Source organism: Ogataea haglerorum (assembly GCF_019207285.1).
Source record: "Ogataea haglerorum isolate 81-453-3 chromosome Unknown 81-453-3_NODE_8_length_489951_cov_95.815404, whole genome shotgun sequence".
Taxonomy (NCBI): Eukaryota; Fungi; Ascomycota; class Pichiomycetes; order Pichiales; family Pichiaceae; genus Ogataea; species Ogataea haglerorum.
The window spans coordinates 146,247-172,278 of record NW_025065158.1 but is presented as its reverse complement, the minus strand read 5'-3'; the positions used below and the strand labels follow the sequence as shown (position 1 = coordinate 172,278).

General features: G+C 51.2%; 13 protein-coding genes across 13 annotated transcripts; 6 read left to right on the top strand and 7 right to left on the bottom strand.

Annotated features, from left to right (window-relative positions):
• Window positions 1–250: 250 nt before the first annotated feature.
• Window positions 251–5,113, top strand: KL911_003094 (uncharacterized protein; the record flags this gene model as incomplete). Its single annotated transcript, XM_043198236.1, has 1 exon — window positions 251–5,113. The coding sequence occupies one exon, from the start codon at window positions 251–253 to the stop codon at window positions 5,111–5,113; it is 4,863 nt and encodes a 1,620-aa protein (XP_043054045.1).
• A 5-nt stretch (window positions 5,114–5,118) lies between these two features.
• KL911_003093 (uncharacterized protein) lies at window positions 5,119–6,750 on the bottom strand (the record flags this gene model as incomplete). Its single annotated transcript, XM_043198235.1, has 1 exon — window positions 5,119–6,750. One exon carries the CDS (start codon window positions 6,748–6,750, stop codon window positions 5,119–5,121), a length of 1,632 nt encoding a protein of 543 aa, XP_043054044.1.
• Window positions 6,751–6,874: 124 nt separating this feature from the next.
• Window positions 6,875–7,720, top strand: KL911_003092 (uncharacterized protein; the record flags this gene model as incomplete). The annotated part of the gene is made up of 1 exon (XM_043198234.1): window positions 6,875–7,720. The coding sequence occupies one exon, from the start codon at window positions 6,875–6,877 to the stop codon at window positions 7,718–7,720; it is 846 nt and encodes a 281-aa protein (XP_043054043.1).
• A 2-nt stretch (window positions 7,721–7,722) lies between these two features.
• On the bottom strand, window positions 7,723–8,346 carry KL911_003091 (uncharacterized protein; the record flags this gene model as incomplete). The annotated part of the gene is made up of 1 exon (XM_043198233.1): window positions 7,723–8,346. One exon carries the CDS (start codon window positions 8,344–8,346, stop codon window positions 7,723–7,725), a length of 624 nt encoding a protein of 207 aa, XP_043054042.1.
• Window positions 8,347–8,727: 381 nt separating this feature from the next.
• On the top strand, window positions 8,728–11,673 carry KL911_003090 (uncharacterized protein; the record flags this gene model as incomplete). Its single annotated transcript, XM_043198232.1, has 1 exon — window positions 8,728–11,673. The coding sequence occupies one exon, from the start codon at window positions 8,728–8,730 to the stop codon at window positions 11,671–11,673; it is 2,946 nt and encodes a 981-aa protein (XP_043054041.1).
• A 41-nt stretch (window positions 11,674–11,714) lies between these two features.
• KL911_003089 (uncharacterized protein) lies at window positions 11,715–14,246 on the bottom strand (the record flags this gene model as incomplete). The annotated part of the gene is made up of 1 exon (XM_043198230.1): window positions 11,715–14,246. The coding sequence occupies one exon, from the start codon at window positions 14,244–14,246 to the stop codon at window positions 11,715–11,717; it is 2,532 nt and encodes an 843-aa protein (XP_043054040.1).
• A 316-nt stretch (window positions 14,247–14,562) lies between these two features.
• On the bottom strand, window positions 14,563–15,999 carry KL911_003088 (uncharacterized protein; the record flags this gene model as incomplete). The annotated part of the gene is made up of 1 exon (XM_043198229.1): window positions 14,563–15,999. The coding sequence occupies one exon, from the start codon at window positions 15,997–15,999 to the stop codon at window positions 14,563–14,565; it is 1,437 nt and encodes a 478-aa protein (XP_043054039.1).
• A 346-nt stretch (window positions 16,000–16,345) lies between these two features.
• KL911_003087 (uncharacterized protein) lies at window positions 16,346–18,082 on the top strand (the record flags this gene model as incomplete). Its single annotated transcript, XM_043198228.1, has 1 exon — window positions 16,346–18,082. The coding sequence occupies one exon, from the start codon at window positions 16,346–16,348 to the stop codon at window positions 18,080–18,082; it is 1,737 nt and encodes a 578-aa protein (XP_043054038.1).
• Window positions 18,083–18,429: 347 nt separating this feature from the next.
• On the top strand, window positions 18,430–20,049 carry KL911_003086 (uncharacterized protein; the record flags this gene model as incomplete). The annotated part of the gene is made up of 1 exon (XM_043198227.1): window positions 18,430–20,049. The coding sequence occupies one exon, from the start codon at window positions 18,430–18,432 to the stop codon at window positions 20,047–20,049; it is 1,620 nt and encodes a 539-aa protein (XP_043054037.1).
• Window positions 20,050–20,125: 76 nt separating this feature from the next.
• Window positions 20,126–20,887, top strand: KL911_003085 (uncharacterized protein; the record flags this gene model as incomplete). Its single annotated transcript, XM_043198226.1, has 1 exon — window positions 20,126–20,887. The coding sequence occupies one exon, from the start codon at window positions 20,126–20,128 to the stop codon at window positions 20,885–20,887; it is 762 nt and encodes a 253-aa protein (XP_043054036.1).
• A 27-nt stretch (window positions 20,888–20,914) lies between these two features.
• On the bottom strand, window positions 20,915–22,399 carry KL911_003084 (uncharacterized protein; the record flags this gene model as incomplete). Its single annotated transcript, XM_043198225.1, has 1 exon — window positions 20,915–22,399. The coding sequence occupies one exon, from the start codon at window positions 22,397–22,399 to the stop codon at window positions 20,915–20,917; it is 1,485 nt and encodes a 494-aa protein (XP_043054035.1).
• Window positions 22,400–22,577: 178 nt separating this feature from the next.
• On the bottom strand, window positions 22,578–25,016 carry KL911_003083 (uncharacterized protein; the record flags this gene model as incomplete). The annotated part of the gene is made up of 1 exon (XM_043198224.1): window positions 22,578–25,016. The coding sequence occupies one exon, from the start codon at window positions 25,014–25,016 to the stop codon at window positions 22,578–22,580; it is 2,439 nt and encodes an 812-aa protein (XP_043054034.1).
• A 179-nt stretch (window positions 25,017–25,195) lies between these two features.
• KL911_003082 (uncharacterized protein) lies at window positions 25,196–25,921 on the bottom strand (the record flags this gene model as incomplete). Its single annotated transcript, XM_043198223.1, has 2 exons — window positions 25,196–25,569; window positions 25,711–25,921. The coding sequence occupies 2 exons, from the start codon at window positions 25,919–25,921 to the stop codon at window positions 25,196–25,198; spliced, it is 585 nt and encodes a 194-aa protein (XP_043054033.1).
• Window positions 25,922–26,032: the final 111 nt, after the last annotated feature.

The following is a 26,032-nucleotide window of genomic DNA, read 5'->3' as shown; positions in this document are numbered from 1 at the left end:
TAGACTTGTGTCTTTTTTGCTTTGTATATTTATATATCTCTCTCTAATCACGTGCATTCTATAGGCAATTATCAGATGCGATGGTGGCAGCTCCTCCGGCTGTGAATAGTGACTAATTATGGTGCCGCTTATGAACGGCTAGGCTCACTAAAATTTTCAACCTTATCTGTCAGATTACAAGAGCGTGCACATTATATAAAGAAAAAATTGTGCCCTAATTATTATATATCTGCTGGATTTACTGTTTTCAATGAGTCTTGCGTCGTCAAATAGCACTCCGTGCGACTCATATTGGGCAGTAGACGACTTCACCGTGTGTGGAAGGCAGTTGGTGGAGAGCTGGGTGTCAGTGCCGTTGGCTTTGTCCGCTCTGGTAGTGGCTTTCAATTTGCTGCGAAACTTCCTTGCTTCACGAAAAGCAGAGCCATATTCGAAACTAGACGCGGAACAACAACCATTGCTGCAGAATGGCCGTGCATTGTATACCTCCTCGACCGAGTCCGGGACCACCGACATCTCTCAGAGGCATTTCGACATAGCATTGCTCAAACCTATCAAGGATGATGGCAAGCCCATTGGTGTCGTCCGCATAGTTTACCGCGACACCGCGGAGAAATTGAAGGTTGCTTTTGAAGAGGTTCTCCTGGTATCACAAACCGTTCTTGCATTTCTCGCATTGTCCCGTCTTGAGGACTTTTCAGAGTCTCGTTTCCCGCTTGTGAAATACATTAATTTTTCGTTGTGGTTCTATTTGACGGTAATAACCTCTGCTAGACTTCTGAATGTCTCGAAGGGTTTTTCCGCAAACATAGTGGACCTCTGGTACCATTGTGCTGCCCTCTACAATCTACAATGGTTTAATTCGGCAATGCTATTCCGCTCAGCACTCTTACACCACGTGTCTGGGTCGTATGGGTACTGGTTTTACGTTGCCCAATTTGTCATTAATACGCTCCTGTGCCTCACGAACGGTCTTGAGAGACTGTCAGATAAACCCGCAATCGTGTACGAGGAGGAAGGTGTGACGCCTTCTCCAGAGACGACCTCGTCCTTGATAGACATCATAACGTATGGCTATCTCGACAAAATGGTGTTCTCTTCATACTGGAAACCAATCACCATGGACGAAGTTTGGGGGCTGCGTTACGACGATTACTCTCACGATGTGCTGGTCAGATTCCACAAACTGAAAAGTTCTGCTAGATTCACCCTCCGCCTTTTCCTGCAATTTAAAAAAGAACTAGCGTTGCAAACACTGTGCACCTCTTTCGATGCGATTTTGACTTTTGTGCCCACTCTGTGTCTCAAAAAAATCTTGGAGTACATCGAATCTCCGCATACCAAATCCAGGAGCATGGCGTGGTTCTATGTGCTCATCATGTTTGGGTCTGGGGTTATTGCGTGCTCATTTTCGGGAAGAGGTTTGTTCTTGGGCAGAAGAATCTGTACGCGTATGCGGTCGATTTTGATTGGCGAAATTTATTCTAAGGCTCTGAGAAGACGGCTCGGCTCGACAGACAAAGAGAAGACCACCGAAGAAGAGAACGATAAGTCGGCCAAGCCCAAGAAAGAAGACGAGTCTTCGAATAAGGAACTGGGTGGTATTATCAACTTGATGTCTGTGGACGCCTTCAAAGTGTCTGAGATCGGTGGCTACCTTCACTATTTTCCTAACTCGTTTGTGATGGCTGCTGTTGCTATCTACCTGTTGTACAAGCTTCTTGGCTGGCCCTCCCTTATAGGATCATCTACGCTCATAGGCATCCTGCCTATTAATTACATGCTAGTGCAAAAGATCAGCCAGTACCAGCAGCAGATGCTTATGGTGACCGACAGGCGAATCCAGAAGACAAATGAGACCTTTCAGAACATCAGAATCATCAAATACTTTGCCTGGGAGGACAAATTTGCGGACACCATCATGAAGATCAGAGAGGAGGAACTCAGTCATTTGGTTGGTAGATCTATCGCTTGGGCGCTCTTGATTTTTCTTTGGCTCGTGGTGCCTACTGTCGTCACGCTGATCACCTTCTTTGTCTACACTGTTATCCAGGGGAACGCTCTGACGTCACCGATCGCGTTCACGGCGCTTGCGTTGTTCACGTTACTGAGAGGTCCTGTGGACGCACTGGCTGACATGTTGTCCATGGCTATGCAATGCAAGGTTTCTCTGGACAGGGTGGAAGAATTTCTGAACGAGCCCGAAACTACAAAATACCAGCAACTGTCAGCTCCTAGAGGTCCAAACTCGCCTCTCATTGGTTTCGAGAATGCCACCTTCTACTGGAGCAAGAACAGCAAGGCTGAGTTTGCGCTCAGGGACCTCAATGTGGACTTCAAGGTCGGCAAGCTGAATGTGGTGGTTGGACCAACTGGTTCTGGTAAAAGCTCGCTACTGCTCGCTCTTCTTGGAGAGATGGACCTTGACAAGGGTAATGTTTTTCTACCGGGCGCCATTCCTCGAGACGACCTCACGCCGAACCCTGTGACTGGTCTGACGGAGTCTGTGGCCTACTGCTCGCAGACGGCGTGGCTGCTGAACGCCACGGTGAAGGAGAACATCATTTTTGCGTCGCCGTTCAACCAAGAGAGATACGAAGCCGTTATCCATGCCTGTGGACTCACGAGAGACCTCAGCATTCTGGAGGCCGGCGACGAGACCGAAATCGGCGAAAAGGGCATCACGTTGTCGGGCGGACAGAAGCAGCGGGTGTCGCTGGCCAGAGCGCTGTACTCGTCTGCCTCGTACCTTCTGCTGGACGACTGTTTGTCGGCTGTTGACTCTCACACAGCGGTGCACATTTACGAGAACTGTATCAACGGAGAGCTGATGAAGGGCAGAACCTGCATTCTTGTGTCGCACAACGTCTCTCTCACGGTCAAGGAGGCCGACTTGGTGGTCATGATGGACAATGGCCGCATCAAGGCGCAAGGAAGCGTGGACGAGCTGATGCAGGAGGGTCTGCTGAACGAGGAAGTGGTCAAGAGCGTCATGCAGTCGCGATCGGCATCGACCGCCAATTTGGCAGCGCTGGATAACAAGTCACAGATTTCGAGCGAGGCCATTGCTGAAGGGCTTGCGAAGAAGACGCAGCAACCAGACCAGCGCAAGAAGTCGAAACTCATCGAGGACGAGACCAAGTCCGACGGCTCTGTCAAAGCTGAGATCTACTACGCTTACTTCAGGTACTTTGGCAATGTGGCCCTGTGGATCATGATAGCTATCCTGTTCATTGGCTCTCAGTCCGTCAACGTGTACCAGTCGTACTGGCTGAGACGCTGGTCGGCTGTGGAAGACAGGCGCGGCATTGCTGCATTATCCCACGCCAATGACATGAGTCTGCTTATCTTCCCTTCATTCGACAGCATCAACTGGCACAGGCCGCTCGTGAACTATGTTTTGCAGCCGTTCGGACTGGCAGTGGAGGAGCGCGGCACCATGTATTATATTACCATCTATAGCCTGATTGGTCTGGCGTTCGCGACGCTAGGGTCTAGCCGCGTGTTTCTGACGTTCATGGGCGGTCTCAACGTGTCGAGAAAGATCTTCAAGGATTTGTTGGACAAGCTACTGCATGCAAAACTGCGTTTCTTCGACCAGACCCCAATCGGCCGTATCATGAACAGGTTCTCCAAGGACATCGAGGCGATCGACCAGGAGCTCGCGCTCTATGCCGAAGAGTTTGTCACGCAGCTGATTTCGTGCCTGTCGACGCTCGTTGTGGTTTGTGCCGTCACGCCGGCCTTCTTGGTGGCCGGCGTGCTGATATTGCTGGTCTATTACGCCGTGGGCGCTCTCTACCTGGAGCTTTCGAGAGACCTGAAACGGTACGAGTCGATCACCAAGTCGCCTATTCACCAGCACTTCTCCGAGACGCTTGTTGGCATGACCACGATCAGAGCCTACGGAGACGAAAGACGGTTCCTAACACAGAACTTTGAGAAGATAGACCTCAACAACCGTCCGTTCTGGTATGTCTGGGTCAACAACAGGTGGCTGGCGTACAGGTCCGACATGATTGGCGCCTTCCTCATCTTCTTCGCGGCAGCCTTTGCCGTGGCGTACTCAGACAAGATCGATGCCGGTCTGGCTGGTATCTCGCTCTCGTTCGCCGTGTCCTTTAGATACACAGCCGTCTGGGTGGTCAGAATGTACGCCTACGTGGAGATCAGCATGAACTCTGTCGAGAGAGTGCAAGAGTACATTGAACAGACTCCTCAGGAGCCGCCGGAATACCTGCCGCAGGACCCAGTCAACTCGTGGCCGTCGAACGGCGTGATCGACGTTCAGGACATATGCATCAGGTACAGCCCGGAGCTACCGCGCGTGATCGACAGCGTGTCGTTCCACGTGAACGCGGGCGAGAAGATCGGGGTGGTGGGCCGCACGGGTGCTGGAAAATCCACCATCATCACGAGCTTCTTCCGGTTTGTGGACCTCGAAAGCGGCAGCATCAAGATTGACGGCCTCGACATCTCGAAAATCGGTCTCAAGTCGCTGCGGAAGGGCCTCACCATCATCCCGCAGGACCCTACCCTGTTTTCGGGCACAATCCGGTCGAACCTGGACATTTTCGGCGAGTACGGCGATCTCCAGATGTTCGAGGCTCTTCGCCGTGTCAACCTCATTTCGGTCGACGACTACCAGAGAATCGTGGACGGCAACGGCGCCGCTGTCGCAGACGAGACCGCCCGGGCCCGTGGAGACAACGTGAACAAGTTCTTGGACTTGGACTCGACCGTCTCCGAGGGGGGCAGCAACCTGTCGCAGGGAGAGCGGCAGCTGCTGTGTCTCGCCCGTTCGATCCTGAAAATGCCAAAGATCCTGATGCTGGACGAGGCCACGGCGTCGATCGACTACGAGTCGGACGCCAAGATCCAGGCCACCATCAGAGAGGAGTTCTCCACCAGCACTGTTCTCACGATCGCGCACAGACTCAAGACCATCATCGACTACGACAAAATTCTCTTGCTAGACCACGGCAAGGTCAAGGAGTACGACCATCCTTACAAGCTCATCACCAACAAAAAATCCGACTTCCGGAAAATGTGTCAGGATACGGGCGAGTTCGACGATCTGGTCAACCTCGCCAAGCAGGCATATAAGAAGTAATTATTTTATTCTTGCTGTTTCTTTTCCCACTGTTTCACCACCAGGCCGTCGCTCAGCGTGTCCTGGACCGGGTAGAGCGTGTACCGCCCCCATCTTGGGGCCCACACAAATGTATACGCCCAGTAAAGCACGCACAGTAGCAGGATGCTGAGCGAAGTGTACGCGTAGTTCGGGAACCCCTTGAAGTCTGCTTGTCTGAAGGGGTTGAGCGGAGCCACAAACAGAAACAGTGAGAGTGCAATTGTGGCGGACGCGTGCACGACAAGAAGCCGGTTGCTTGTGTGGTAGCCAGGAACTCTATATTTTAGCACAAATATACCAGCGACGGTGAGTCCGACAAAGAGCTGCAATGGATAGCTCTCGAGGTTGATGATGTAGTCATAGACGTTGTCTGGGGTTGGTATGAGAAGGAAGAAGCATGATATGGCCAAGGGGAACAGCAAGGCACGCAGGGGCGCGCCGCAGGGCCAGTTCGATGCGAAAAACCTGCTAAAGGGCAAGAACCCCTCGCGGAAGATCTCCTGGTTCATTCTGGAGATGTGGAACATCACCGTGAGGATGTTTCCCGCGGAGGAAATGGCTACCGTCAGGGTGAGACACTGGCGGCCAAGGGTGTAGCCAAATAGTTTTTCGTAAAGCAGACTGCCCACCAGTTCACCGGAACCGTTCAGTTCCGCGTCCGGAATCACAACCAGATAGCTGAGATTGACCAGGAGGTACGACAGGTTGACTATGAGAAGCGCAAGAGGCCCAGCTATGGACAAGGTTCGCACGGGGTCCTTGATTTCGTTGGTGACGATGTGAGCTGTGTGCCAGCCTCCGAACGAGAATATGGCTTTGAGCAAGGCGCTAATGAACGAGCTGGACGAGAACGAGCGCTTCACGGAGAAGAACCCGTCCCAATGGAGGTTGTTCGTTACCCCCGTGATGCTGGAAGGAAGCAAAAGCACGTAAAGCCCCGTCAGCGACATGATTGCTAAAAGCACCAGTTTCAAAGCTCCCGTGAAATTTGACATCCTGACCCCCAGATTCGTCGAGAACCCGATCACGACAGATACCGCGACGACGTACGCGCAGCCAACGTATTTTGGGGCCATTCCGTCCACGTTGTCCCAGCCAAGCGCATACAGCGTGTACTCGCCGAATATAATTGCATTGGTAATAGTGAAGCCGAACGCGACAGAATACGTGTTGTAGAGCACACTCATGAACATCCGCGGTTTGTAGTAAATGTATTCCAGAAACACCTTCATTCCGCCGCTGCGCGGAATCACCCGTCCTAGCTCCAGGAAACAGTACAGTCCAGCGAAGCTCATATAGCCACCGATGACCCACACAAGAAAGAACAGCGCAGGCGACCCTCCAACATCGCGGTAGATCAGAGCAGGCACGGCAAAGATACCAGACCCAATTATACGCTGTAGGATCATCATGGTCATGGAGAAAACGCCCAGATGGCGGCCATGCGGAGTGTCTTCCATCTCTTGGAGATAATTCATCTCGTCTAGCATGTGTTGCTGGAGAACAAGTTCGGGAGCCAGCTGCTGTGTCAGGGGGTTTTCTTCGTCCACATGTTCTGAACTTCCGATCCTGGATTTGTCAAAAGGCCCCAGCAAATGGTCATTTTCGTTATCCATTTTGTCAGAGACTGGGGCATATATATGTTTGTTTTTTTAGATAAGGCCGGTTCCAGGTGTGCCAAATTGGGAAAACATAAGGGGGATACAGGGAAGAAAAACACTTATCCTTTTTTCACTCGATATGGGCTCCCTGTACACCTCAATTTCCTTCCGCAAGTTTTCGTATATAAGCGACCAAAACCACTGGATTCACTTTCCTTATCGTTCCGACCTGTCGCTCAACGTGGGCCAGAAAAGCGGCAGCAAGAAGACACAGGAGCCGGGAGATGACCTGCTGATCAAGATCATGTGGAAGGCAGAGGTTTTGGAACGGCTCGTGTTTGATGAGCACCAGATGGTCAAAGCATATGCAAAATATCCCTCAATTGCATTAAAATACTATCCTAATGCAAGATATTGTAAGAAGCTCCAGCTGGGGTTTGCGTCACACGACGAGTTCAGCAAGTGCATCCAGGTGCTTGACTCTCATGGCATTCCAACCCAGCAGCAAGAAAAAGCACGTTTTTTGGGCAGCCAGATTCAGTCGCAAATGCAATCGCAGATCGATTTCGGCAGCCAAATGGCATTCTCCCAGAGCTCACAGGTAGAGAGAAAAGACAGGAAAAGCGACGACGTTATCAGAGGTGGGATGGTAAACAGCTGGTCGCAGCCTGCAGAGCAACAGGGTGTGGCAGAGTCTGCCAGCCAGATTCCAGAGATCCCTGCGATCGAGCCCACCCCAAACCTAGATTTCCTCAATTCTATCCACTACACCTCGTTCCAGGACGATGACCTCACAAAGGACCCGTCGCTGAACTTCAACAGCACAAGCATGGATATCGGTGACCTTAGCACGTCGACGAAGGTGGCGACTGTGGATTTTTGCGCGCTCAGTGAAAAAGAGCTTTACAGCTACATCTTGGGAAAATTAAAAGACGAGGATTTTAAATACTTGCTTTACAAGCTCGATAGAATCCTGAAAAAATAATATCATATTGTTATTCCCAGCAGAATAAGTCCGAAACCGGGCACAACCAGCCTGGCAGCGCCGCCTGTGGAGCTTGCCAACAGAGAGGAGCTGGAAGAAGAGGAGCTGGAAGAAGAAGAGGAGCTGGAAAAAGAAGGGCTAGACTTGCTGGACGCTGCCGAAGACGAAGCCGCAGCAGTGGACGAGACCACCTTCAGATCAAACCGATTAGACTCCTCGTATACGGCAACAGTTTTGGAAACCACATCTTCCGTCAAATAGATTGTCGAATCACCGCCAGCAGAGAGAAGCGAGCTGTACCATGGGAAGACAGAAATGTATGTCTTGAATTCAGACATTGGGAAGTCGCTCACCAACATCGAGGTGGCTGCGGCCTGGTTGGTACTGGCCTGCTCGAAGTTCATATAAAATTGCACCAGAGACCCTGGGAAAGGTATCCCGACAGAGTTCATATACGAGGTATAATCGTCGAAGCGAGATGCAAAATCGTTCAAGAACACCTGGAGCACACCCGCATTTGCACTAAAAACCAAATCCTGTGCATCTGCAGAGGCAACAGTGGTGGTGATGGTGGTGGCGGACAGACAAGTACGCAGGAAGAAACTCAGACACACAAGCAGCAGCATTTACCCTGGAAGCAGGGCTTGCCACAAATATATACTGTGAAGTCTCCATGTCGTATATTTTCTGAGCATCACCAATTTTACCCTTTTAGGGCATCAAAGGGATGGGAGTGATACAGGCTGTTGCACTGGAGTCTAATTTCGATTGGCATAAATTTTCAGCAGGTGCTCAAGATGTTTCGGATTCTGCATGTCAACGCGTTCAATTTACCACATGCGGACGATAAGCTGCGCTGTCTCCGCTGACATAATCATGTTTATGGTGAGCCTCGAAAAATATAAAGCTTCCTATTACGGAAAGTTGAAAACACTACAACATTTGATTTTTCAGAGACAAATTCAGATTCCCATCTTCATCGCAAGTTCTTTTGGTCTTTGCTAGGGATGCCAAACAATCTCAATGAAAGCCCTTTTGAAGACTTTCCGGAGTCTCCAAGAAAGCCGGAAAGCATTTATACCCCGGTCTCATCCCCGAGAAAGCGTAAGTTGCAATCTCCATTGGCTAACCATCAAGAATCTCCTTCGAAGGCCGCTTTGAAGTACTCGCCAGCAATTTCGTTTAAAAGCAGTGACTCTGAGCTGTTTAGCAATAGTACAGCAAACAAGTTCATCATGGCTGCTGAAAAAACAGGAGCTACTCCGAGAGCAGCCTACACCACCAGCGAGTCTCCGACCAGATCCAAACCAGCTTTTGTGAGGACTAATTCTGATGACGATGACGACGTTTTCAGTGCTAAGACTGACGATTTCACCAAGTCTTTGCGCAGCGACCGAACTCTAGACACCCCACGGCCTATATTCTCCGCTTCTGCCTACACAGCCGCCAATGCCAGCCCATTTAAGTCGTCTATTCCTAGGCTGGACTCATCCAGAGAATCTTCTCAGTCGTCTCAATCTACTCTGGACATGGCCATGGCCGACTTGGCCAAGCAAGATACCAATCCGTCTCTTTTTGATCGTGATACTCTCGGATCCCAGACTATCGACGAAGAGTACAATTTCACCACTAGTCTTGATGGAAAGCTTTTCGATGAGCTTCCGAAGGATTTCCAGCCAAGAAGAAACAACTACAGAACCACCCAGAAGACCTTCAAATCGAAAAATGGTAATTTGGTACTCGATAACCCAATTCCATCCACGCTGTACAACTTCTTGCCGGTCAAGGGAGAAGATGAGTTTGATTACATGAAATACTCGGCTGTTACTACGGGCCCGGATGATTTTGCTGAAGAAGGTTTCAGTTTGAGAACATGCGACATGGGAAGAGAGACAGAAATTGTTGTCTGCATTACAATGTATAACGAGGACGAGGTTGCTCTGACAAGAACTTTGCATGCGGTGTTCAGAAACATAGCCTATCTTTCCAGAAGACAAAACAGCAAAACTTGGGGCAAGGACTCCTGGAAGAAAGTTGTTGTTGTGATTGTTGCTGACGGGCGTAACAAGATTTCTCCTGGTGTCTTGCAGGTTCTTTCTGCAATTGGTATTTACCAAGAGGGAATTGCCAAATCTCTTGTCAATCAGAAGGAGGTCCAGGCCCATTTATTTGAGTACACTGCTCAATTGTCCATTGACGAGGATTTGAAGTTCAGCGGCATCGAGAAAGGAATCTGTCCTGTGCAGCTGGTTTTCTGTTTGAAAGAAAAGAACGCAAAAAAGATCAACTCCCATAGATGGCTGTTCAACGCCGTTTGCCCTATTTTGGAGCCGAAGGTGTGTGTTCTCCTTGATGTCGGTACCCGTCCTTGCGACAGCGCCGTTTACAACCTATGGAAGGCGTTCGACTATGATTCCAACGTCGCGGGTGCAGCTGGAGAAATTGTTGCTATGAAAGGTAAGTTGTGGAGAAAACTGGCCAATCCACTGGTTGCTTCGCAAAACTTTGAGTACAAGATGTCAAACATTCTCGACAAGCCATGCGAGTCCGTGTTTGGGTACATCTCCGTCTTGCCAGGTGCCCTCTCTGCCTACAGGTATGCCGCTCTGAAGAATCACGAAGACGGCACTGGTCCACTAAATGCCTACTTCAAGGGAGAGAACACCGACGGCGCAGCAGACGCTGGAATATTCTCTGCCAACATGTATCTTGCTGAGGACAGAATTCTTGCCTGGGAGCTCGTCTCCAAGAAAGACGCCAAATGGGTCCTCAAGTACGTTAAGAGTGCCCAGGGAGAAACAGATGTTCCTGAGGCGTTACCTGAATTTATCTCGCAGAGACGGAGATGGCTGAACGGCGCATTCTTTGCAGCCGTTTATTCGCAAAGCAAGTTTCTTCAGATCTGGAGGACAGACCACTCGATCGTAAGAAAGCTTTTCTTGCACATCGAATTCATCTACCAATTCTTCACGCTTGTGTTCACATTCTTCTCCATCTCCAACTTTTACCTGACGTTCTACTACCTTGCGGGCTCGCTCATCAATCTCGTTGGAACTGGCGGAAAGGTGCTGTTTGAAATCATGAATTACCTGTGTTTGTGCACACTATTAAGCATGCTGGTGATCTCCATGGGCAACAGACCGCAGGGAGCTCCAAAACTATTTTTGACAGCGGTGATCCTGCTCACTCTGTGCGGTGCTTACGCCATCATCTCCGGGTTCTACTTCATGGTGCTGTTGGTGCAAGAACACAATGCTGGAAAAGCAGGAGGGCTCACCTTTGCGTCCATGTGCGTCAGTTTGGCTTCCACGTACGGTCTGTACGTGCTCATGTCGATTCTGTATTTGGACCCATGGCACATTCTCTCGTCGTCCATCCAGTACTTCTTCCTGCTGCCAGCATATACCTGTCTTCTGCAGATCTACGCTTTTTGCAACACTCATGACGTCACGTGGGGTACGAAGGGAGAGAACCAGCCTATTTCAAGCTTGGGATCTGCCACGATTGTGACCAATGAGGAGGGCCAAGAGGTGATCAAGCTGGAGATTGTGGGCGACCAGAGAGACATCGATTCAATGTACACGGAGAATCTGTACCAGCTGAAGGAAAGAAGAAAGACCCCGGTCAAGATGAGAGACGGAGGGGCTGTGAAACCAAAGATAAGCTCGGAGGACTACTTCAGAGACGTGCGTTCGCGAGTCGTGCTTTTGTGGACGATCATGAACGTGATTCTGGTGATGACGATTACGCAGATCTACAAGCCAGACTCGATCAAGAACAACAAGTATCTGGCGGTGATTTTATGGAGCGTTTTCGGGTTTGCGCTATTCCGTTTCGTGGGCTCGGTCTCGTTCTTGATTCATCTTATGTTGCGCAAGATTGTCATTGCCAAGAGCAAATGGGACCTCAAAAGAAGCGCCCGAGACGAGAAGAACGAGATGGTGATGCTGTGAGTTCGACTTCAAAAGAAAATAGAATATATCGTCATTGAATATTATGTGGTTGCATACTTCATGTTGAGAACCTTCTCCTTGAGTTTCGTGAGGTCGTCGTCGTCCCTAAACGAGGCAGACCTTTTTCTGTCCACAGTGGCGAGCATATCGAAGCTCCCAAAGTTAGCCTCGAGATTGCTGAACTGCTCAAGGGCGTCTGTAGGGGCATTGTCCATTTGCTCTGTTTCGAGGAGCTGGTCGTTGAGCTCGAACTTGAAGTCATTCAGCATGAGCGACTCCGGCTTGACAAAATCGTAGTGGCTCTTGGACCTTTCGACAACCGATTTTGACCGGCTGCGGCCCTCGTGGCGCAGCTTCCTCAGCCCGTTGTTGAGGTTTCCCGTGACCGACTGGCTAAAAGTCTCGTAGAGAGCGCTGCGCTCCTTTTTTGCGAGCAAGTCGTCCTTCTGCAGAGGGGCTGAAGCAGACGGGAATAGACAGGACGGAGCGTCGGCCGAGCCGACAGACAGCCTGTTGGAGGAGGTGGAAGAGGCCCTCGACGCAGACGAAAAGACGCTCGAGGACGGCGAAGGCGGCGAGCCCGACGTGGTGCGCTTGGCGCGCTTCGCAGACCTGTCGACGTCCGGATCCGTCGAAGGAGCAATGGAGCGGTATTCGGAGGGCGTTTCGAAGGCAGAGAGATCGAACAGGTCCGTGTCCTTGCGTCTGAACAGCGAGGAAGGAGCGAGGTGGTAGTTGAAGGAGTACAGGTCGTCGGAGCCTGTGGAATTGGTGATATGTTTGACAAGCTGGATAATAACTGGGTCACAGTGCATCTCAGACACCAGTTGCGAGTATAGTGTACAAAGCGAGGTGTACTCGGCAGGGCGATTGTCGAGCTTGGCCACGTTGACGAGGGCCAGCAGGGTGGTGAGGTGGAAGTTGAAGCTGTTGAGGGCAAGCTTTTTGAGATCGCCTTCGACAAGCTCGCCGGCAAGCTGCACCACGCTGGCACAGAGCGCAGCAAGCTCGGGACTGTCTGTTCTCAGGCAAATATGCAGCTTGAAGTAGTTGTAGTACGTTTTCAGCTTGTTGACGGCAAAAGCGTTCTCTTTTGTAGCCATTTGGTCGAGCGTGTTCCAGGTCTCGAGCTGGGCGTCGAACTGGAGCATTTCGTGGTCGCCCAGCTCCATGAAATTGTGGGGCACCAGATCCAGCAAGTCAACGAATTTTATGGTGATGTCGAGGTCCTTCGCGGCTAGACGCACGCTCTCCAGAGACTGTGGCTGGTGCTCTAACAGGTCGAGCTTGAAGTTGAAGTAGATTTCAAAAAGCCGGGCCAAAGAGTGCAGGCTCCAGTAGAGCTTGAGTCTGTGGATTTTCTGCGTCTCGGCCAGCTCCGGCTTGAAGCGCACGTGCTCGGCGTCTCTGTTGAGCGAGAGCAGGCGGCACAGCGAGACGCACACGTTGAGAACGTCCCTGAGGAAAGAGATAGGCGGCCGCTCGTCCTTCTTGATGTGGAAGTTTTCGAACTTGAGCAGGTAGTAGAGCATCAGCAGGGCCACCTCGAACTTGTCGAGCGAAGGGTCCATGACAAAGTTGATGTTGCGGAACAGGAGCGCGAGGTTCTTCGTGTTGATCAGCTTGATGGCCTCCTCGAACTGGTTGAGCGACTGCTTGTTGAGGATCGAGGACTGGCCCACGGTGCGAGGCGTAGGTAGCGCGAACTTGAGCACGAGGATGAGCTTCACGAGAAAGTCCTGTTCTTTCGGCGAAAACTCGTGGTATTTCTTCTTTTTCTCGCCGTTCTCGATGTACGTCGAGCTTTCCGGGGTGTACTTGTTGATAAAGGTGAGATAGTCGTTGTAGAAAAGCTCAAAGTCGAGCACCGGAATGAGCTTGTTGAGATCGTTGAAAAAGAGCCAGATCAGGTGGTCGACACTGTGCTCGGCCTTGTCTGCCAGCAGCGGGAAAACAAGCTTGTACAGCACGAGGTTCAGATACCGGTTGAGATTCATGTGGTAGTTGGCCAGCATTTTGGTTTCTGAGTCGGAAGCTGCGGAGGGCTGTTTCTCATAGCCATTGAAAATGTTGAGCTGGAGCTGGTCGACGTACTTCTGCAGCGGCGAGACAAGGTTCTGGTCGATGACCAGGACGCCGGAGGCATCGACCAGCAGGGGGGTCTCTGGCCGGGACGCCCGGCAGGGGTGCATATTCGCGGTCAGCTGTTCGTCCCCGCTTTTTTTCCTAAGTTCGCGCAACTCGAGCATCAGCTTGTTTCTGTCGAGCTCGACTTCCAGCAGCTTCTTTTCCAGGTTTTTGGTGTAGCCTTTGGGGAAGCTGTTTCTGGTGAGCTTGTCGCTGACGACGCACTGGAAGCCGTCGCGCTTGCAATTGGTGCAGCGAGGCGAGTCTTCGGATTTGCCTGAGCACTTGATTTTGCGGCTGCGGCATCTGTCGCAGGCCTGGGAGATTCTTGTTCTGCCGTTGACCGGGTTCTTGATGATGTTCCAGGGATTCTTTCGATCGCAAGACATGGGGAAATTGCGCACGGGCGCACACCAGGGCCGGTGGCAGCTTTTATAATTTGACATGGACGGTTTCGAATGCGTCACCTGCACCCCCGCCAAACCTTGGTAAAATTCTGGGGAAACAATAGATTGGGTAATTTCGTGTGCGTGACCAATTAGGGGCGCAGAAAAAGAAAGCTTAAATAATACGGAATTCGAATAGTATTTCCCCACGACACGTCACCCCCTCGCGGACAATAGAACTGCGCGAGAAGTGGATGGAGAAACGGACGCGGGTCAGACTAAATTTACATAGATTAGCAGCGCACAAATGGTGCACCCCGACGGGGACGCCTCGCAATCCGCTATGGGGCTTGGGGGTGCCCCACCAACGTCATAGTCACCACCCAACAAGCTTCTGCACGATTCTGACCAATGGGTGGATCGCACTCAGAACGATCATGAGAGTTCCGTAAAAGGTAAAACTCAATGCGCTCATCGCTCCTGCTCGCGGGTCTACCACCGTGAGGTAGTACGTGGACACGGCTCCACAATTCAAACCAAACGACACACCGCGGCTCACAAAGTCGTGTTTGCGCACGCGGAACACTTTGAAAAGAATCAAATCGCCCACCAGCACCCCCAATATGCCGCTGATGATCGTGGTCACCGCCATGAGCTGTGTGGATCCTCCCAAGGCCGTCACCAGGGGTATGCCGAGTGCCATCGTCACGGACCGGCCCGTAAAGCCCAGCGCTCGGGCCGAGGAGATGCCCAGGTGATAGCACAGCGGCGGGTATATGAAAAATGACATAAATGCGCACACGACGATTGGAGGAAGCACCGAGGCAAAATGTCGTTTCAGGTCTCCTCGATATTTGTACATTGACAGAGAAAGAGACACAATGGAGATATCCATCAGCGAGATAAGGAAATCGCCTGCGCCCGGCCACTCGCGGTACGCCTCGCTGTCGAAGAGCGTCAGGTAGGTCCGTCCCGTTTTGTAATGTCTGATGCAAGTAAAATAGTTCTGGCCCTTGATCAGCGAAAGAATGTAGTAAACCAGCAAACAAAGAGAAAAACTGATCAAAATCGGATGTAGGACGCGGCGAAGCTTGGCAGGGATGAGCAAGCACGCCCGGAATAGGAGCACCGCAGCGGCCAGCTGCACAGGCATCTCGTAGCCCGTAACAAAGTAGACGGGGAGGCCGGCAACAAACACGAGACCGTACACGAAAAAGTCGATCCACTCAAGCACAAAGTCCCGCACTTTGACCTCCCACGCAACCTCCTCCTTGTCGGTACTCGAAGACTGTTCGCTGTTGTTGTGGTTTGACTCCGAAATCCGGCACTCTTCGTCCTTTTCGTCCGCTTCCACGTGATCCTTGTACGTGCCTAGCAAAAGTTGCAACCCCCACGTAAAGTAGGCCATGAACCCAAACGTGAAGATGTAGCCCACAACAAACACCGCCATGATGGTGAACGCCTCCGCCACATTCACCTTATCTGACAGAACCAGCGTCACAAAGGGAGGCGTGAAGTACAAATTCATCCATCGAAGTGCAAATCCACATGGAATCTCAATGTATTTCAGAAAGACATCCGTGCGATGCTCGCCAAAAAGCCAGGAGTTTAAGCTGAGCCCGCCATACATAAGCAGCATCAGACACACAGATGCTGGGAAATTGATTGTGGTCCTCTTGATTATCTCGTTGATGCCATACAAAAGCAGCATCATCAGCAGCGTCCCGAATGGCACAAGCACGTATTTGCGCCACATGTGGACCAGCACAGGCCTTCCTGAAGCCTTTAATCCATTCAGCGTTTCCACGAGCATCCAGTTCCACGCGAAGGAGCTTATCCAGGTCTTTTGTACGATAGCGACAGGGCGTATTAGTTATCAGAGCTGCGGGATAGCGCGGGATGCATAAAACGGGCAACGGGCCCGCGGACAGCAGCGCCTGGAAAAATTCACTCCTTTGTGCCTATCCCGCATTTTGCGCTGCACGCCGTGCAAGCCCACGCTGCCACCGCACGGGAGCCACAGATGTCGAAGGCCGGGTAACCCTTTCATGAGATCTGGAGGACCCTAAACGGCACGACGGCTTACATAATCCCACACAAATTTCGAGCGCACTGCACCTCGCTCGAAAAAATCGCGTTTTTATTTGGCAGGTGGAAGTATGGGCTCTTTCAATAAGAACTACCGGTACTTCAAGACCCGTGCGCTAGCGTACTACTATCGCTATCCGGCACGGGTGCTGCTCTTGGCGGCCGGCGTCGTGTCGCTTTTCCTCTTTCTATTCACCTCCACCTCTCCCCAGATCCAACAAAAGATAATTCCCTCTAATTACACCTCATGGCTGAACAACTTATCGCAAAATAAAAAATCTACTCCGAACGTGGATCCACAGCAGGAGCTTTTGGACCGCGAGCTGGCCAAGACCAACAAGTTCAGAGAGATTTTCAAGCTCATCGAGCAGAACAAGCCGCCTGTGAAGCTGGATCCCTTTGAGTACGACGAGTCTGGCCACAGCGAGGACATCATTCCCACCTCCAGGAGGCTTTCTGCGATTGGCAGCTTTTCGCACGAGTTTGTGTCGAGCATGAAGAACGCACACCACAACTTTGTCAAGCTTCTGCCGGAGTACGACGAGGTGATGCGGTACAGGGGCAACGGTGTGATCATTCTAGGCGGCGGCGATCTTTCGTGGCTGGCGTTGCTGTGCACGAGAATGTTCAGACGCATGGGTGGGTCTCTGCCTGTTGAAGTGATGCTTCCACGGATGTCGGACTATTTGCAAGACCGCGAGATCTGCGACATTTATCTCCCGCAGCTGAACGCAAAATGCGTGGTGATGACCGAACAGCTGGGGATCAAGACGCCCGAGGAGGAAGAGTTGTTCTTCTCAGATTTCGACATCAATTCCAACATGTACAGGTCATTGGCTCTGCTGACGTCCAACTACCAGAACGTGCTGCTCCTGGAGAGCGAGACCCTGCTCATCAAGTCTCTGGACGAGTCGATTTTCACTTCTGAGCCATTCAATTCACACGGCCTGGTTCTGTGGCCAGACTTCTGGAAAAGAAAAACGTCTCCGTTCTGGTACCTTGCGGCCGGTATCTCTGTGGACAACACTTTGGTCCGGGACTCGGTGATCGAGTTGCCAGAATCAAAATACGTCAGCTCGTCCAAAGCAGAGAGCGTTTACCCGCTGCACGACCGTCGCGGAGCTATTCCCGACGTCTCCAATGACAGCGGCGAGCTGATGATCAATAAAAAGACCCATTGGAAAACTATGCTGCTCGCTCTGTACTATAATCTGTACGGAGAGGGCTATTTCTACCCGCTGCTTATCCAGTCAAGCGCCTCGGGAGAAAAAGAGACGTTTGCTGCTGCTGCGACTGCGCTCAAACTGCCATATTACCAGACGAGAACAGCCACAGAAGCCAACGGGTTCTGGTATAACGGCGAGTTCCGCGGAGTAGGAATGCTCCAATTCGACCCAACCGTCGACTTTTACTCGCTGAACTCCTTCAAAGAGAAGTACGAGACAAACCCGGACAAAATCACCAACCAGGAGTTCAAAAAGTACCTCAACGACGCTCCAGAAAGAAAGTCTGCGCTCTTCTTCAAAGTCAATTTTCCAAGACTGCTGCCGATCGAGCTCATCAACGACGGCTTCATTGTCAAGGAGAACGGTGACCGGATCCGTATGTTTGGCGAGAACGAAAACTTTGGCAACGACCTTGAGGCCACTCTATGGAGAATAATGGTGGATTATATCTGCTACTCCGAGGTGCGCTGCTCATACCTGGACAAACACTTCCCGCACGACCGCAAATCGAAGGAGGCTATCAGCAAGTACTGCACAGACAACTTGAAACCGCATCTGCTGTGGCTTGCCGGCAACCACTAAGCCTGGTGGGGCTCGGGGGAGTGCGCTTTGCGGTGCACGGATGTCCTGTCAAGACGAGGAAGGACCGTTTTTTTTTCCCGTCTAAAAAAAATTGCTCTCTGTGCTAATCCAACGGCGCCAAGGCTGTGCAACATCCGTGATATATCGGCCCAAAAGCCCACCGTTCGTCGAGCACAAATATCGTTGCCAACACCACCATCAGGGCACGCGCTGGCTGTTATTGCCGGACTCGTAGATCGGGGACTGTCCTTTCAAGAAGTGCAGGTAATCAATAGCTCTTCATTGTGTAACCGCAACCTTGCATATAATTAGGGCTCGAACCCCTCGAAAAAAACTTTCCCCTTCTTATGACTACACTGGAACTCAATTCCGCCCAAGAGCTTATTTTTGGCGGTATTCCTGAGTCTACCAATACCCCTAACGAGTTCTTCTTGGCCCAGCAGCAGAAGCTGGACCACCTCGATGCCCTTTCTCCTCTTCCGTATGAACTACTGGACAAAATAATTGGATATGTTTATTATAACGACACCGACAAAATTTACTCTTTGAATGCTAATACTAAGGATCTTTGTCGGTCTGTCAGCTTGGTAAACAGCGCATTCTATCTGCTCAGTCTCAAGTATGTGTTCAGATACGCTAATTTTACCAGATCCACTTTTTTCGACCGATTCCTCAAGAATTTGCAAAAGAACAATCTTCTCGGGAGCTACGTAAAATTTCTGGATTTCTCGGAGTTCACGTCAGTTGGCCTGGGAAGGACAGGCCAGATGATGCAAGAGATCCAGATGGTTACACACAAAACCATCCTCCAGTGTCTGGAGCTCACCCCAAACCTTACAGAGTTTCTTGCCAGTGAGAGCATCGAGGGCGACATCGACAGTGTGGTAGTTGACCACCTTTTCAACAAACTGCCTAAACTGGAGGCCGTTGATTTTTGCGGCTCAAGTGGTATCGGATTCTCTCAAAGCTTTGAGAACTTGCACATATTCCCCAACTCTAACGTCAAAAACCTCTCTTTCCACGAATGTACGGATCTCACGAACGAAGCATTTGCCAGAATTCTACGCAACCTCACCGCGTTGGAACGGCTTGATCTCAGCCACACACAGGTCACCATCCAGACTCTTAACGACAGTCTTCAGGACTCCGCACGGCTCACCCATTTGTCCATTGCACGTTGCTCACGTCTTGGAGCAGCTCGACACCTGATCGAGTTTCTCACCAAACATCCAGCAGTGAACGACGATTCTCTGCTCTGGCTCAATTTGCAAGTCGACACAAACATTGCATCTCCATTCAACACAAACACACTAACCTTTTTGCTTGAAAACATGTACGCTTCAAATCTCCGTTACCTTAATTTGGCCGGCATCGACGTCGAGCCCAAGCATCTGATGCTTATTGCCGAAAGATTTCCAGCGCTCGAGAGTCTCGTGATCGCTCATTCGCAACTCTCTATTGATGATTTGCTACTAGTGTTGTCAAGCTTGCACAATCTCAAATTTATTGATCTCACAGGAAACAAAAATATCACCAGATGGTCTCTGGACAACAACCAGTTGCTCACGTGCTGTCCAACATTACAGGCCATCGAGGTGGATTACAAAGTGGTTGACTTGCTTGACGATACCACAGGTAAACTCAGGGTCTACGATAACGGTGTCCTTGAGATCTGGAAAACCTACAACGATAATGGAAAAGGCAGACGAGCTTGGGTATTCAAGCTTAACCAGGAGCAGCTGAAGAAGGAGCTAAATGGTCAATCTTTGAACTTCAATAATAACCTGGTGTATTTTGACATTAACACAGGTAGGAAGATTATGCAAAAGATTGAGCGTCCGGCCTTTCTAAAATACGCCTCACGGAAAATCAACTGCTCCAAAGGTCTCTTCCAGAACGATGAGTTGGCGTTCCCCGGCGAGTTCACCGAACGGGGCATATATAAGTACTATTCTCTGAATAAGTAATGTAACAATAGGTTTCACAGCCTTGTATTGTAGACTAAAATATTTTTTCAAAAAATTAGATAATAAAAAGTGTATTATGTCTAGAAGGCCTCAGTTTTCGCGCCATGATCTGGACAGCGAGGACGAAGATGCGTACTCGAGCGAGGCTTCTAATGACTCCTTGTTGTCGCTGTCGTTTGGAGCTTTGTCTGCTGCTCAGAAGAAACTAGACGAAGAAGAAGATAAAAACTCGGAATCAGAACCCGACTCGGATGGCGGGTTTTTCGAAGAGCCAACACCAAAAAGCCATACACAGAAAAAGAAGAAGAATAAGCACGCTCCCAGCGAGACGTCTGCGAAAAAGCCGGTTTCGAAAGTGCGAGAAATTCCCGGACTACTTGATGGCACAAAGTACGCAAAGACAAAATACCATGACATACGATTCGACTCTGCATTTGGAAAAGTGAACGAGAGCGAGGTTCGGCGAAATTACAAGTTTTTGGACGAGTATCGACAAAAGGAGCTGGAGCAAGTGCAAAGTGTTCTTAAAGATCCGAAGAAGCGCAACAAACTGAGCGAAAAAGAGTTGCAGGACCTGGATTACATTGCGAAGAGCACGAAATCACGTTTGGATGCGCTCAAGAATAAAGATTTGGAGCGTGAGGTGATAAAAGACTACAAAAAGAAGACAGGAAAGGAGTTTGTGAAGCGCAGCGACAAACGGAAGCTGGTCCAAGTTGCAAGATTCCAGAACATGAAGGGCAAGCAGCGTGAGAAGGTATTGGAGAGAAAACGTAAACGGAGGTTCGGAAAGGAAATGCGGCAGTTTGAACGCAACTACGGTGACGCAAGTAGATAAACATCATTTTGATTTCTTTAGTTTTTACTAGTGTTCCAAAAGGGTCAAATTGCCGGTGACGACGACGTTTTCCAGAATGGAGCCGTTAGGAATGTCGATTCTTTGACCATCGGAGCAGACAATGATAACAGTACCCTTAAGCTGGACACCTCTGCCAAAGTAAACGTTACCAGTGACAGTCAGATGGTCGAGCTCAAGAATTCTTGGCATGTGAGGGATACGTTGCTGGAAGTTGGAAACCTTCTTGAAGTGCGATCCCAGCTTGATCAGCGGAGCGCCACCAAATCTGGCACTATCCAGCTTCAAGGCACCGTGCTGCAAGTTAAACAGATCACTCTTGACAAGCATCAGGTCGGAACAGGTCTTGACTGGCAAGAACCTGGATCTTGGAACAACCACGCCATGAGCACCTTTGAAGTGTCTGATGGCAGCACCCACAGCAGTCTCTAATTGCAACACCTGCGTCTCTGAGTTTCCGACGCTGATAGACTTGCTGTTTGGAATGATCTCCATTTCCAGGGCGTTGGCTTCCACCAGACGCTTGATAGCACGCAAGTTGATCCACAGGTTGTTAGTATTGAAGTTTGTGAACTTCTTGATGGACTTGAAGTCCTCGACGTGGTCTTTAGGAACCTGAGCAATCTCAAGCAATCTGACCTGTCCGTTGTAGTTGATCAGAGTGCCGCCCTTGACGTCGGCTCTAGTTTTGTCTGTCAGCTCCATGATGTACTCGGCTCCCGTTTCGACCATGTGGTTCAAAATCTTGGTGTCAACGGTGGCACCGAGGTTGTCGCCATTGGAAACGAACAGGATCTCCTTGCCTTGCTCCAGCAGGACGTCCAGCTCGCCAGAGGAGACAAGCGACTCGAACATGTCTCCGTGTCCTGGCGGGTACCAGGCGTCCAAATCGTCGTCGAAGGATTGCGGAACGGGCAAAAGAGAGTCTTTGAACACTCTAGGATATCTGGACTGGTTGAAGGTTCGGATCCGGATACGGTGGCCCTGGTACTTTCTGACAATGATCTGGGTGTCGTCGTTGGTATTGAACGAGTTCATGAGCAGCAATGGCACGTCTGCGTCGTAGGTTGTGTTCAGATGCTCGATCTGGCGAACAGACAGATCCAAGAACGATTGGCCGTCTCTCACCTCAATGACAGACTTCGGACCCACACAGCCCATTGAGGTACCCAACCCTCCGTTCAGCTTCAGCACGGCCAATTTCGAAAGGTTGCTATTGTCCGCGTTTTGTAAGCTCGAGTAGGCAACAACCTCGTCAGGAGTAGGGGAACGGATCTGGTTCCAGTCCAGGGTCGTGCCTGAGGCCTTGTCGGTAAGGTAGCGCCTAAAGAGGGAAAAAAACGAATCCATCTCGACCTCGAACTTGGCCCTGACCTCGGGATCTTCCACGGCGTCGATCATTTTGTTGAGGGAGTTCCTCATTTGCGACGCAGCAACGCTGGTGCTCGTGTTTTCGAAAGCGTAGGTGCTCTGGGACTTGGCGTGCTTACTCATGGCGGGTGAATGAGGAGATCACAACGATTATATCTGATGGAATAGAAAAGAAATCTAAATAATGTGAGCTGTTATGTACCTAAGGGTGCGAGCGTGCACGACCGACTACAGAATAGAAAAAATACGTCGTTCTCCGTGTCAAATCACACAACCTACACATCCTTGCACCACAAAGCAGCTAGGCGTGTCCCGAGTAGCTGCCGGCGATGACCGTCTGGAGCGTCGTCACGGGGCCCCAGTCCTCCTGGATGTGTTCTGTGGAGCTGAATGGGTCCTCCGCGGTGTCGGCGAGCGCTTTGATGCCGATGTCGGTGTTCAGTCTCGAGACCAGGTCTGCTCCCGCCTCGCTGTTGATGGTGAACCGCAGCTGGATCCCGGCGTCGGCCTCTTTGGCGACGCCGTTGGTCATGAACCGCGCAATAAGCCGTTCTTCCTGGTGCGACGCCGAGAACACGAACGGAGTCGACGTCAGGTTCCACGTGACTCTATTTTTCTCTCTATTGAACGACCCGGACGGCTTGGAAGCAGCAGAGGCCGCTTGTGCCCCGGTGATCGACACCGACACCATGAGGTTGGCGAGCTCGATGGAGCCGGACTCCAGCAGTGGCAGCAGCTCGTCGGCCGGCTTGACCGAGATGATTACTGTCGACTGGCTTTGTTCGTGCTTCCAGATTGGATGCACCACGATCGGCGGCTTGGAGCCATTCAGCATGTACTTGAGTCCTCCAACTGTGCGAAGATGGATCTGCGACGGATCCACGATCGTGAAATGGTTGGGCTGCTGCTGGTCTTGCTGGATGAACATCGGGTTCGTAATAAAGCTTGGCAATGCTCCGGACGAAGACACCTGGAGCTCGACTTTGGACGGAATTTTCTGGACGCTCTTATCCAGCAGGTAGCTGAAGGCAATCTCGCCAATCACGTTGGACCCGGTGACCTGGCCGTCTTTGAAGGAGGCGTTGTAGATCTCTACGATCGATGCGTTTAAGCCGGGCTGAGTGAGGTTAGGGTGGTGAATCTGGCCGCTGGACAGGCCACCGGTGCCGGTGTTAGTTCTGGACAACATCGTCGACCCTGTCGCAGTCGCAGCGATCGGCGCCGGCTCCAGCGAGCTGCCAAGAGTGCTGACTCTGCGCTGCTGTGGAGGAGCAGGCGCGGAGCCGTGTGGCTGTCTCGGGCCGAGACCCACGTCCGTTGACGTGTGTTTCCTGGCGGAAGGCACTGGCGGAGCTGCTGCTTCGGAGCTCGACTCAGTAGCGGCCTCAGGCACAGAGGCAGCCACAGGAACGGCCTTCTGGACGGGTTCCGGCGCCGTGGTAGGAACTGTTCCCGCAGAAGCAAAGGCCAGAGAGCTGGCGGAGCCTCTATAGGACGGCTGGATGGAGGAGCTGTTGGTGAGCTCGCTGGCGGTCGAGTTGGATCGCTTCGTAGGCTGCATGGCCGGGTAGCCATTGGCCAGCGTGGAGGAGGCAGGGGCAGTCTCGTGGATAATCTCGGGAACGTTTTCCCGCACCTTTTCCGCCAAAGGCTGCTGGGCCGGCGGAGTCGAAGCCCGAGGAGTGGCTCTCTCGCTTACGCTTGGCTCGCTGCGTTCGGTGGAGGGTACAGGGCCACTAACCACGGACGAGTCCTCGCTTTCTGCGATGGCGGTGCTGCTGAGGTTGTGAGCGTCGCTCTTCTTCTTTCTGCTTGCACGCATGATCGTCCCGAATTTCAGCCGCAGACCGTGCTTTTCCTTCGGTTTCTTCTCTGGAGACGGGGACGGAGCGGCCGGATGTCTCGATTTGGTTGGGGATGAGTGCTCGGCCTTGGAGCTGGCGAGGCTGAGGATCCGGGATTTGCGGTGCGACGGTTTCGGAGTCGCGGTGAAACCGTTGTCCTGGGCCTTTTTCGTTGGAGGAGCCTCTTTGGTCAGCTCAATTGGCAGCGTTTTGGCCGAGACGGCCTCCGAAAAACGCTGGATTTCGTCCGGCGGATTGAAACTCAGAGTGTGCTCTAGTGCCGTTTCGTTTAGCTTTTTGAAAGTCTCCAGAACGTCGCTGACGTCGGTCTGGTATTTGAGGAATACGTCCTTTAGTAGCACGAGCCGATTGTAATCGTAGCGTTCGAACACCTCAAAAAAGTAGGGCGCTCTCTCGCTCCACTCGGTTCTAAGGGCATCTGCGTCGCCATGGGCCTCTTTCTGCGAAATCGACGAAGCGAGGACCACCAGATCATCCATTTCAATCAAATTCGAGTCGTTGTGGCGGCCAAACACTTTCAACGGCGCGATCATGTCCCTTCCCATCTTCCGGGTGCTGGAGTCTAGCAGCTCGGCTTCTTTGTGCACTATATTCAAAACTCCTGTCCACATTGGCGAGGCAAGCCCAAGCGAATCGACCGTCGCATTATGCAGTTTTGGGTTATCAAGGCTCGTCAGCAGACCGTCTCCCTTCTTCAGTAGGGCCTTGAGCTGGTCAACATACTGGAGCCGGAGCCGGCCGTACGCGGTAAACCATTCTGCCAGCTCGTGGTTGATGGTTTTCGACTGCGCATGGCGCAGCTTGAGTGCCTCCATGGCCTCTTGAGGCGGCTTTCCAAACAGCAAGGACGAGGAATAGACAACTTGTTCGCTCATTTGCAGAAAAGTTTGTTGCCATTGAATTCCATAAATCGTCGCGACTAAACAGCCAGGACGGGGAAAATCTCGTTAGAATTGCGTCTGGGGCAATGCTACAAAGTCGCTACAGCGGAATGAGCGATAATGCTTAGCCATATTCACAGTATCTATATACATAGCACCAGCAAAGGTCAACACTAGCATATCCTTTTTTCAAGGGCAAACCGTTCACTTCTTCTCCTCGCAGGTCTTGCAGTCAGTGCACTTGCAGTCGTCCTTGCAAGCGCACTTTCCGCAGGAGCACACAGCTTCTGGCTTCTTGTCTTGGCAGTGAGAACACGAGCATCCTGCTTCGCAGACACAGTCCTTAGTAGATGAACACGAACAAGGCATTTTATTCGAGGTAATTTAGGGTCTCCGCTAAATAAAATAATTTTCGAGTAGCACAGCCTCCGGCCGGTTTTGCATTCCTTATTACAATTGCATGATTTATACGACGAAAATGCATGATCGGATATCCGGGTATCCAAGCTTATCGTAGGCAATTGATTTTTATTAGCCGTGTGCGCAGCTTACGTAGTCCGGCGAAAATAGCGCATGCGCAAAGCCCGGATGCTATCCGAAATCTCGTCTACGACTACGGAGTAGCAAGTCCGTAGGTAATGAAATAGAAAGCCATAAATTCAGCTATCATACGTAACATCGCGCCCACGCCTAGTGTTTTGCCTGGCACACCTTGCAATCGGTGCATTTGCAGTTCTCTTTGCACGAGCACAAGCGACAGGAGCACGAGCTGTCAGCAGACTGGCCGTTCTTGCACTTATCGCAAGCACACTCGGTAGCACAGTCGGAGTTTTTTGGGCAACAGGAGCAAGCCATTTTCGGTAGGTTAGTTTTTGCTGATCTTGGGCAGACCCTGCCATTTATGTACTCCGAGATTGCACAAAATAAGCTATGGCAGGTTCGTGTGCTAATAAAAGTGACGCACGCTTCCGCTTTAAAATGCAATTAGCAGCCGTCTGGCGCCTGCAGAG